Source organism: Beta vulgaris, chromosome 7 (assembly GCF_026745355.1).
Source record: "Beta vulgaris subsp. vulgaris cultivar EL10 chromosome 7, EL10.2, whole genome shotgun sequence".
Lineage (NCBI taxonomy): Eukaryota > Viridiplantae > Streptophyta > Magnoliopsida > Caryophyllales > Amaranthaceae > Beta > Beta vulgaris.
Genome location: NC_079208.1, coordinates 14,922,923 through 14,935,229, shown reverse-complemented (window position 1 = coordinate 14,935,229; position 12,307 = coordinate 14,922,923). Strand labels below are relative to the sequence as shown.

The 12,307-nt window shown below is 35.2% G+C and overlaps 1 protein-coding gene and 1 long non-coding RNA gene across 2 annotated transcripts; one reads left to right on the top strand and one right to left on the bottom strand.

Annotated features, from left to right (window-relative positions):
* LOC104898803 (uncharacterized) lies at nt 1–1,723 on the top strand. The gene is made up of 2 exons (XR_007276489.2): nt 1–910; nt 1,130–1,723. It is a non-coding gene; the product is annotated as an uncharacterized LOC104898803 (long non-coding RNA).
* Nucleotides 1,724–4,016: 2,293 nt separating this feature from the next.
* Nucleotides 4,017–8,403, bottom strand: LOC104898773 (leucine-rich repeat extensin-like protein 5). The gene is made up of 3 exons (XM_010685877.4): nt 7,983–8,403; nt 5,821–6,732; nt 4,017–4,463 (listed from the first exon to the last, which is right to left on the bottom strand). The coding sequence occupies exons 1-3, from the start codon at nt 8,065–8,067 to the stop codon at nt 4,432–4,434; spliced, it is 1,029 nt and encodes a 342-aa protein (XP_010684179.1). The 5' UTR covers nt 8,068–8,403; the 3' UTR covers nt 4,017–4,431.
* Between the last annotated feature and the right edge of the window lie 3,904 nt (nt 8,404–12,307).

Below are 12,307 nucleotides of genomic sequence, written 5' to 3'. Positions count from 1 at the left end.
TCATTTATTCTAGTTTATGGTCAACTAGATGAAGTGTGGCCCCATGTTAGATCAAAGTATTTGTTCCCGATGTGCAGTTTCAATATCAAGTAGTATTAGTGGCTAACAAAACAACGATCTTCTGGACTACGATGAATTCGAAGGCCTTTCATCAAAGCTACGATTTACACTCGTCAAGTTGTTATTGATAGATTTGAAGGACTTCAAAGGACTTCCAATAAAAATTCTGGTCTAGAGGTGATGCACTAGTAGAAAAAGGACGATTTGCGTCGCCCCATTTGAGTCGCACTGAAACGGAAACGATGCAATAACGTAATTTGCGTCGCATGCAAGGAGTGCGACGCATAACATAGGTACGTGAGCACCAGTACGAGCTATATGCGTCGCACGTGCCTCTGGTGCGTTGCAAAAGCTCAATGTGCATCGGACCACCTGGAGCATACGACGCAGATCATCTCCTCTTTGATAAAAAAAATTCACACTATGTGCGTCGCACTATCCTATGGTGCGTTGCAAAAGAATAAATTGCGTCGGACCCATGGTCCCATCCGACGCAAGCCCACATCTCACAAACACTTAAAATATTCTAACATTACACGCCCACTCCTCTCACCCTCTAACCTAAAACTCCTTCTCATCACCCTCTAACCTAAAACTTCCCTACTCTCTCTCTAAGAGCCGCTACTCTCTCTCCTTCTCACCCTCTAACCTAAAAAAAGTAGATCTTATTTGTCTTCAACACAAATTGACCGGCCAAAATCAAACAGCTCAAACTCTCTCTCTCCGGCGAACAAGGACGAACTCTTTACAATTTGATATGAACGAACTGATTTTATACTCAATCGACGAACTGATATGAACATTGACGAACTCTTTACAATCGACGAACTCTTTACAATCTACAATTTTGGTTTTTCGTTTTTTCATTTTTTCATTGTTTATAACTACAATTTCGTTGTTTCATTTTTTTCATGTTTTCAGATCTACAATTTTTTCCTTTCGTTTTTTCATTTTTACATTGTTTAGATCTAATTTTTTCATTGTTTTCGAGTTTTGTACATCTGAAATTATGTTCTTCTGTTTTTTTACTTTTTAGATTTGATTTTTTTTTTTTTTTTTTAATTTGCAGATCTGTTTTTGGTTTCTCTGGAAGTTTTCTTTGTCGGAAATAGAAGGAAATTGAAGTACAGAACGTTTAGAGGTACTTGATGAAGAATCTCACGCTATAGGATTTCGTGTTGTAGCTGGCGAACATCGCTTACACAACTACCGATCAATCACCAGTTTACACCCATTGACTTAGTCCACTGATGAATCCTCCACTTGCAACAAGGGGACAGTAGTGGTTGAATCTTATTTGGTAGATGTACACCTGGTAATACAAAAGAAGAAACATGTGTTTTTGTGGATACTATTGTACGCTGCAACTTACAATCCCTTACAAAGATAGCCGAGAGAAGGGCTAAATCATGTTCATCAACTACATCATCACCATCATCATCATGTAAAGTATCATGAATGATTTTTTTTTTTATATGTTTGAAGATCAATTTTTTTTGTTCACTGTTGATACCCAGATAATTAGGATTTTTCTTTCTTTCCCTTAACTTTTGGGAGAGAGATTGTAAATATGGTTACACTTACACCATTAGGTTGTTTGGTAACATTTGCTCCACCCATGTTATTTGTCGTTAATTATTGCCATTTTCAGTACTTTTTTTAATCTTTACTGATCGATTAGTTTGATGAAGAGAGAAACTTATTAATTGGTGTTTCACAAATATATTTTTTTATTAAAATAGTAATTTGCGTCGCACGTAACCTGAGGTGCGACGCAAATCACTAATGTGCATCGCACCCTAGGCAATGTGCGACACACATTACTATTTTAATTATCCAATATGCGAAGCTCTGAGAATTAGGTTGGGATAGCCATCTGCGTCGCACCGTATACGAGGTGCGACACAAATAGATGAAAATGTACGTCGGATCTGCATTCGACGCAGATCATTGATAGGTCATCTACGTCGAGACCTATGCCGTCGGACCCAAGTCCGACACAAATAGGGGTCTCGGGTCCGAAGCAAATCAACCTTTTTCCACTAGTGATGGTAAAGATGGAGGTTAGAGAAAGTGTGGCGTCAGGATGCCATTGTTGTTGAACAAAACCTACAAATTGTTGTACATGGATGCAAGAAGAAGTGGGAAAAATAAAGGAGGAGATTTTGTGGTATTATATCTGCCTGGGCCACATATATGGGCCAGCCACACCAAAATTATAGGTTTAGCCGGCCGTATTCGAGAATTTGTGTTAATTTTAAACTAATTCTCTTTGTCAAATTCTTAATGTATTAGTATTACAAGTTGTTCACAAACCCAACAAATGCTTCCTTGGCACACAAACATTTGTTGGGTTTGTGAAAGCTACGGTGCAGGATTTTGACGGTGTTGTTTGCTGGCATTGTTCTATGGTTCGAGTGGTAGTTTATGTTTTCGTTATTTTCATGTTTATTTATTTCAGATCCGATTACCCTTGCCTTTTTGAGAATAGTTGTGTTGGGGTGTTCATTACCAGTGATTGGTGGGCAGTTCAGGGCTCTTGGTTTCCTATGATACAGAAAGGTCCAGGCAACCTGGTCAGTAGAGTCAATAATCCCGGACTTAGGCATGTGGTTTTTGCCACTTTAGGGTTTCAGGTGTTGGTTAAGATGAGAGGAGGCTCCTTCTTAAGATCTGTTGTTCGCCGATCTTATGGGTTTAGGATTGTTAGTTTGGATCTTAGGATCCGTTAGTTGCGCGAAATTCATCAATCTAACTCTCCCCAAATTCTCGTGATGACTTTGTGTGTCATCACACCTAAAAAACGCATCTTGTGGGAGGCGCTCCAACTTGATTTAGGGCACGTCACGACCTTCATGTCTTTCGAGTTTCAGTCTAGTGTGACTGAACTTCTAATACCCTCGCAGCAGGGTCAGAAGTCACTATCGAACGTGACTTCTTTGTTTGTTGAATCAGGAGAATCCCAGGAAGGACCTTGGGATTTCGCGTCTAGTGGACATTGGGATCTACTAGCAGTTGTACGACAATCTCTTTATCAAGATCGTCAGAGTTGTGAATCTCAACAAATTTCCTCTCATATCCAACTTCACCTCCCATCGCTCACGACAAACTTTCTTCGGATTGGCCTTTCAATAGTTATTATTTACTTTAAATTGTTCGTAAGAGTTACTGTAGTTTTGGTAGTGTCAGCTATTTCTATTTAGTTTGGTTGTATTACCATTAGGTTGTACTCCAATTTTTAATTAATGCAAATTTCCTTGATATCCAAACAAAAATTATTACAAGTTGTTATTGAATTGAACAAGATAAACTTACTATAAATACAATACACAAACTGAGAATAATATATGCGAATTGATAATTAATTTCGTATAGAAAGAACACTTATCAGTTTTTTAGATTTTACAAAATATAAACTTCGATTTTGCGTCAATTCATCAACATTTACACGTCCGTCTATTCTTTAGTACATGCTACGTGCTGATGTTCTTGGTTTCAGCCATGTATAATCTTTGTCTCATATAGGCATGTATCTCCTGAGGCCTGTTTTCAGCCATGTACAATTTTGTATTGCCGTTTCAAGAGTTACAAGCAAAAAAGGTTCAAAATCCTTTCGTTTGATAAAGAGCACGATGTGTGTATTAGTACAACAAATGTTTATAAGAAAGTGCTTGCAAACATATAAATTGATTTGGACATTTATATTTGTAATTTTTGTTCTTCACCACTCTTACATTATGATTATATGATCTTGTGTAATTTGTATCATTGTTATTATGTGACTTCCTTTAAATATGTAACAAAACAATAAATAAATCCGTGCATTATGCACGGGTCCTAAAAGTTGTATTAACTGTATGTAAAGAATAACATACTTGTTTGTAATTTTGTTAGTTCATCCCAATATATATTTTAAACAGTAATCGCTGTCTTTATTTAAAAAAAGTTGCTCATGTCTCAAGATATTTTTGTTGCTCAAAGTTGCATCCATAGAAACTGAAAATATGTCCTTTGTTTTAAGGAAGCATATCATTACAATTTACAATATGTTTATTTTTCTAGCTTTTAAGTTTTACCCTTGTTTATAAAACATACATGAATATATGTCCTAATTTTCTTTCATAACCGTTACTGAAATTAAGAAATATTTATTAATTCAATGGCTACAAAACATTCCTCTTGAATCTACTTTTAAGTACAAAACTTATACCCTGTTCCACATTCCATGGGAAAGGATGCTTATGAAGCATTGAAGCCTTTGAAAATTCTAATTTGTATTGATTCATTATTTTTCTAAAAATGAACCTTGTTATATGCTGCTTGATGCAGTGAGCTAAAGTTGGATCACAGTTACATCTGCACTTCTGTTGATTAAACACTGTCAAAACGACATCCTTGTGAACCTGCAAGTACATGAAAAAGTAATTTCTTTAATTATATTATTATTGATCTTGATATTAATTATTACATAGTTTTGCATGTAATGTGGGGTTAATGATTAATCTCAAAGCATTTCAAGTTTGCCTCTTGTAACATAAATAAAGTTGATATCATTAAGTTTATTTATGTTACAAGTTCCTTAATGATGTTTCAAGTTCCATAAATAAAGTTCCTTAATGATAAATATCATTTATGTTTACAAGTTCCTTAATGATAAATAAAGTTCCATAAATAAAGTTGATATGTTTTCAAAGATATACCTGTGGAACTTGTAACATCATTAACATTACTAAATATTTTTGCAACTTTATTTATGGAAGATCCAATATATAATTTTTTACAGTTAATGGTGCAAATTCATCTTCGTTTGTAGTTAACATTCAAATTCTTAGCTTTTTTTTTTGACAAGTACATTCAAATCCTTGGCTTTAATATGAAATAGAGTTAGATCTCATTGATTATAACTGTTGAACCAAACAAGAATAACAACTTGATTGGAAATTAGGGTTAATGGTGCAAGTGATCGATGTTTAACAACACATGTTAACAAATTAACTTATTAACATGTGTTGTTAAACATCAATCACTTGCAAAGTATGAAAAAGAAAGGGTAGCTATATACATTTATCTTGTTTTTTTTTTTTTACCTTTACTATCTTCAAAGATTTGAGCATAAAGTGCCTTGATAGTAATGTAATGTTCTACTTGACATTTTTTTTTTGTTTTCAGAGTATGTTCTCTTTTAGGGGAGTTTTCAGAGTATGTTTGTTACTAAAACAAAGGACAAGAAAAGAAGAAAAGTACTTATAACTCTTATTATGTCTACACTACTGAAAAGAATAATAAAGAAACTCTCATAGAAGTTATGTAAAGAAAAAGGATAATCTAGATAACCAATATACGTCTTCCGTTTATTTTTAAGTGACTGAGAGAGAAAATGAGGCAACACCAAGAAGTGTAGAGAGAAAGTTGGGGCCATAAGAAGATATTAAGTGAATAAAGTAAAAATGGGTGAAAATATTGTAAATAAGAGGTGACAATTTTATAAATAAGTGGAAGAATTTTTATCCATTTTGAACTGTGAGTCACTCATTGTGAATGGATAGGTCATTCAACCATAATTTTTGCTATTGTTTGTCACTAGTATAGAGTTGAAAATATCATGTGGAAATTTGTTAGATTTGTTCTAGTGTATGTGTTTGATATTCATTTTTTCAATACTCAAAAATATTAATGGGTTAAAATGTCCATCGAAGAACGTCAAAAATAAAGCAACTACGAATAACAAATAGGAATAATGAAAAATAAGTGTTAACTTACTTGGATCTACGGTAACTAGAATAGCAATCCCTCCAAAAGAACAAGTTCCCCCAGCAACTTTAGTCCTTTGCCAATAACTATTGAAGGCATATGAAGCATGTGCTAAAATTGTGTTAGGTTGATAACATTGTCCATTGGTTTGTAAAGGATCACAATCAGCACCAGATGCACAAGCATAATTCATAGCCTCTTGAATAATTGGGTCAGGTACCGATGGTTTTGCGACACACCAAACACTTCCTGATCCATGTCCTTTACTTCTAGATGGTGGTGGTGTTGTTGGTGGTGGATATACTACAGGTGGTTCAAAAACTGGTGGACTTGGCTCAAAACCTATTGGAGATGGTACATCTTCTGGTGGGCTAGGATTGTCACCACTTGGTGGGCTTGGTTCATAATAAGGCGGGCTTGGTTCGTCGAAAGGTGGGCTTGTAGCATACTCTGGAGTCCCAGGAGTGATAATTGGTGGGCTAGGAAAGGACTCTGGAGGCCCAGGAGTGATAATTGGTGGGCTAGAAAAAGACTCTGGAGGCCCAGGAGTGATGATAGTTGGGCTAGGATATGTTTCTGGTGTGTTAGGGGTAGGTATGCTTTCAGTTGGGCTTGAGGGTGGTGTTGGACTATAGTCAAATGGGCTTGGGGAAGTGGTGTCAGGGGATTGTGGATTGGGAGGTGGGTATACACAAAATGGTGGGGAATTGTTATTGTCAGTTAAAGGGATTGGAGCTAAGGAATCATAAGGTGGTAAAGTAAATGGGGAGCTGACAAAAGACTCAGTATTTGATGAATCTTTCATTGATACATCTATTAGCATATTCAAGTTCTTTGCCATGTCCAAAATTGTCAAGTGTTTTATGTCTTGAGTTTTAAGATGTGAGGGATCTTTAGCTAGTAACAGAGATCTTCTTGCATCTGTGAACAGATAAAAAGTTAAATCAAATTAGGAAAATGTAGTATGTGTTATATAAAAGACATAGCACAAAACACTACAGTAATTTTTTTACACATAATTAAAACTCAAGCTCTAATTACACAAGTTACCTTATATTTTTATCTACTTTATGCAAATTATTAAGAAAATGTACTTGTAAAACCTTTTTATTACAACAAAATGACATTTTTATCGACTTCAATGTTTTGATGGGAGGTAATGCATTTTGATACTTATGTTGCAAAGTCATAAATTATACATTTATAAAATGTATAAGCTTAATTTGAAAATTCCCACTCAGTATGACATATAGTATACTCCTGATAATTTTAGAGTAATTATAGTTCTATAATATTAATGAATTTATTCTCTCTTAAAAAAAGATGTCCCAACTTTCTATTGTATCTCAAAAAAAATAATTAATGATTCGTGATATTCAAGTTAAAATACAATTTGAAAAACATCAACCATAAAAATTTTTTATAACCAAAAACACAACAAGAATATATAAAAATATAATAATAAGATCTGGTTCATACCTTAGCAGATTTACAAATGGCCTTGACAATTGATTTTCAATTAATCTGACAGGTTATTGTTTTTTTAAGTAGATGTTTCCTTTGTTTGTTATATTAGGCTAAATTGCTTTTTTAAAATATTTGCTTGAATGAAGTTTTTAAGAGACAAAATTAATGGTACCATATACTCTCTTCGTTTTCATTTGTTGTTCCTATATGAAATCGGAAAAAAAAAACCAATACAACTCAAAAAATAGGCAAGATTCCACTATTATTAATTAAATTAAATTAACTAAAAATAAAGATTCCATCCCTTTGAGTTATTCTAAGTTTGACAACGAGTAATACAAACTTTTGAAGGATAAAGGAGTATAGTAACTTCAAACTAGTGTAAACGCATTTATTGTTATTTGAGTTGCTCTATGTTAGACAACCAATTAGGCAAAAAATTTGAGAGGTTAAAATATAAAAAAATGACTACTAAATAGTGTGAGCACATTTATTACAAAGTAGAGCTAATGAAATATTTAATTTATAAACTATATTATTTATGAAAATATTCAAAATAGAAACAATTTATTAAAATTTTCTAATGAGAAAAACAAGAACAACAAAAGAAATATGTGATCAAATATGGCTTTAATCTCATACGGAAGGCCAAAAAGACCTCCGAAAGCGGAATAATGAGGTAAATCATACGGAACAGCACTTACCACAATATGTAAATGAAAGGGCCAGAAAATAGAAATAAAGAAGCCTCACATTCGTGAATTTCCCACCGTTTCTACTAGCTTCCATATCTCCTCAATTAATAACGTAAACACTCTTAAGTTGCACACTCACTCACTCATATGTAAACTGAAAATAGTAGCTAACTCAGCAGAGTATCCAGGAGCATGAATAGCGAGGATATCTAGATTATATACTTAGTAAGATTGCATGTAATAAAGACTTATGATTCCTTAGCTGATGCAACTATCGAAGATGTGCAGATGAAGAAATGCTAAACATAGAACCATATATTTTATGTATGTATATGTAGATTCTGGTACTAGCTTAAGAAAATTAAATTTTATGCTACAAATTTGGTTGGAGTGTTTGTACTGTTTTGTTGCATTGGCATATATGCTTAGCTTGAAGATAGCAAAAATGTGGAAAGTTGGTGATTTTGCCACTCTCTTTTCTTTTGCTTGCTTTATACTCCATACTGGAAAGCTCTCGTAGAAAATAATGTAAGAAACATTTGGACCTTTGTATAGTTTTCTTTTTTGGGCAATAATTAACAATATGAGCTGACTAGTCTTTTGAAAAGTTGGTTCATGTAGTGGTGAGAGAAGTTGATGAATTAGTATTAATATTAGAAAGGTTACCCCATCTAATACTCTTTTCGATTCTTATTAGTTTACCAATTTTTTTCGACATAAAGTTTTAGTAAAATATATATGTGAGTCTTAGATGAAAAGGAAAAATATTAATTAATTGACATAGTGTATTGAAGTTAATATTATGGGTCAAGAAAAGTAGAGTGAGAAGGTACAAATAGTACTCAAAAAACAATTAGGGGGAGTATTTCAAAAAGAGAAAAAAAAGTACTCCCTCCGTTTCAAATTATAAGGCATGTAAACCACTTTTACGCATATTAAGAATTTAGTTAGTTTTAGTTAGATTTGCATAGGTAATAAGAATTGACATTAAATATTGTATTGATAATAGAAAATAACCTATAATCTTATCTTGATAGTATAAAATTGCATTTAATTTTACATTGGTAATGTAAAACGCCTTATATTGTGAAACAAATTTTTTTAGCTTAAATGCCTTATAATTTGAAACAGAGGGAGTAGTTAGCTAATTAATAAGGAACAACTCAAAAAACAAGATGGGTAAACTAATAAAAACTAAAGGGAGTAAGTCACAAGTTAGACATATATTTAATTCATATTGGTTTTGGTATTGCGCAATATTGTTGTGGACGTATTGACGTACACTTTTTCTATAGCTAGTTATGGCACTGCACGCTCGGGCGATACCGTTAAACAACTTAACTAAAATATTGAAATAAATGTAATTGTATTCAGGCCCGTCTCAAACTATATAGAGGCCCTGTGCGATCTCATATTTAAAGAATTCAATAATGTAGTAGCTCATCCATACTTCATATAATCATATTATGAAAAAAAATAGTCCAAATAAGTAGATAAACTTTTTCTTCTTACTACTTGGACTTTTTCTATTTTGGGGCCCTCACAATTAAGAGGCCCTGTTCCATAGAACATGTTGAACATGCTAAAAGCCGCCCCTGATTGTATTTATAACAACATTAAATGCAAGATATTAATTAAGATGTTTGTATTAGCTCTCGATTCACATCTTTGCTTCTGATTAAGTGAGGCATTTGTACGCTATTCATAATTTTTCATTTTACGGTTTTTTCATCATATACTACATGAAATTATTTTTTGCACTATATATCCTCGTAAGTTTTCAAATTCACTATATACCCCCGACGTTTAGAAAAATACATCCACTTACCCTTATGACTAACGGAAAGCTAATGCTGTTAGTCATCAATCCATAATTCCCCCTCTAATCCTAATTAACTTAGCTAAAGTTAAGCCAAAACCCTAAGTACCCTTCCCCCTCCCCTTACCCCTTCCCTCCACCACCCCACCACCCTCGGACACCCCCTCTCCCCTCCCCTCCCCCTACCCCTCCCCCAACTACCACTACCTAGAAGCCCCCTGGCTTCTCCCCTCCCCTTCCCCCATAGTCGCGCAACCCCCTCCCCTTCCCCCGTAACCCACGCACCACCCTCCCTTTCCATTTGTCTACACCGAAACTCACAACCCACGCATCGAACCCACCATTTGTCTGCACCAGAACTCGTGAATCCACTCATCGAACCCTCGCATCACCGGAACTCATGAACCAGAAACTGCAGGGGAAGGGGCGGGGGTTGCTGGATCGAAGGGGGTTGTGGAGGGACTGCGAGATTCGAAGGGGTGGGGGAGGGGGCTGCGGCCTGGGGTGGTGGGAGGGGGTTTGTGTGGGTGGGGCGGGGCGGGGGCGGGGGGAAAGGGGGGCAGTTGGGGTGGTGGGGAGGGGGGAAGGGTGATGGTTGTGTTTAGAGATGGTAGCGGATCCTAGACCCGGATCCGTTGGATCCGGGTCGGATTCGGGTCCATTTGTCAGATCACGGATCCGGGTCCGGATATGCATAATAGACCCGGATCCGCAGATCCTTTTTTTTTTTGAAAAATGCCGACATTGGGCTGGCTGGTCCATTTTAGTGTCATACTTGGTGATGGCTTCTGTACATAACAATTTTCTTTGCTACAGGTCTACCATGAGACAGTGGAACCCATAGTGCCTATAATTTTCCAACGCACAAAAGCCACATGTTTTGCATATGGACAAACAGGTGCCTCTAGTTCCATCTGTAGGATTGATGGTTATATACATAAAAAAATATAAGTTTTGAAAACCATCAGCATGTTGGTTATCTGGCTGATTATGTAATACTTCAGTTATATTGATTGCTTACTTTCACAATTTGGGATATTATTTTGCTCGAAATACTTTCAAGCATAATGTTGGTTGTTATGCTCAATGTTCCATCACGAGTTTTGAACTTTATGTAGATTAACATGTGCTTCAGTGAGGGTTTTAGATCTAGAATGTGAATTCAGATATGCAATATAGGAGAAATGAAGAGAATGAAAAAAGGATGTGATTGAGTTAAGATTGAATACTTAACCTTTTTACCTGTTAAAAACTTGATTTTCCCTCCAGGGCAAAGTACACCTAGTCTGGGGTTTGCTTCCAGAGGATAATATTGCACTTATGAGCCATATTATTCATAAATGTCTACCTCTCAATTATGCTTAATATTTAGTTGTTCTTAGATCATTCATGTAGAAAGACTTCACCTAGAAAACACAATTTTCTTTGGAGATGTGAACAATTAGCGTTTCAACGCTTCGGAAATCATTTTAATCGCTTTGGAAATCATTTTAATATCAAAAAGTAGGTGAAATTGCATGAAATGAGTCGGATCCGTTTTGGACTCGTTTTAGACCCGGATCCGCAGGATTCGTTGGATCTGGATCTGGGTCCAACTTTCTTAGACCCGGCGGATCCGGGTCGGATTTGGATCCAGGGTCTAAAAACAGATCTGGATCCGGGTCCGCTTGGACCCGATCCAGATCCGACCCGTTGCCATCCCTAGTTGTGTTGTTAGGGTATTAGTTTAGGGGTTAAGATTAGGGTTAGGATAGTTTGATGTATGTTTTAAAACGTCGAAGGTATATGATGCAAAAATAATTTGCTAGGGTTATATGGTGAAAAAACTGTTTTTTAAGGATTTATAATGACAACCCAAGAATAAATTATGATGTTGTATTATGGTTCTGCCGAGTGTAGTTTATGCTGAATAATAATAGTGATTTTTGGATTAGAATCATGGTGGATCATTTGAAAAGAAAATAACTAAATAATACGTAAAAACACTTTCTCTTTTTTCTCTATCTATTTCACTCCTTTTACAGTTTTGTAGAAAAGCAATTACAAATGCATACTTGTTCTTACTTGAATCATATTATATTTACATTCCTAAATTATACTTATTGATTATTATTTGCATTTTCCTAAATTATACTTATTGATTATTATTTGCATTAGAATGTATTGACTATCGTACTTCATTGACGACAGTTGCATTAGTGGCTTGGTGGACTCATAACCAAGTGCGATTTTTTACCCATCTTAATTGGGGTTTTCTTGCTTCAAAATCTCCTTGTGTTCTTTCCGTGTTTCCCCTTTCATCCATCTTGTCAATTTGTCAAACAATCCAATTGTCGTCGTCCCTCCAATCATAGTTGCGTTAGGGCAAATTTTCACCTTAACAACCAGCTGTCTGCTTTGTGGTTCTTATGTTCAATCCACTCAACACCTCTATTTTGGTTGTGTTTACAGTAACAGAATTTGTGGGAGCATCGTGCAATGCCCGCACGTCAGATTTTATCCTGTTGAAAGTCTC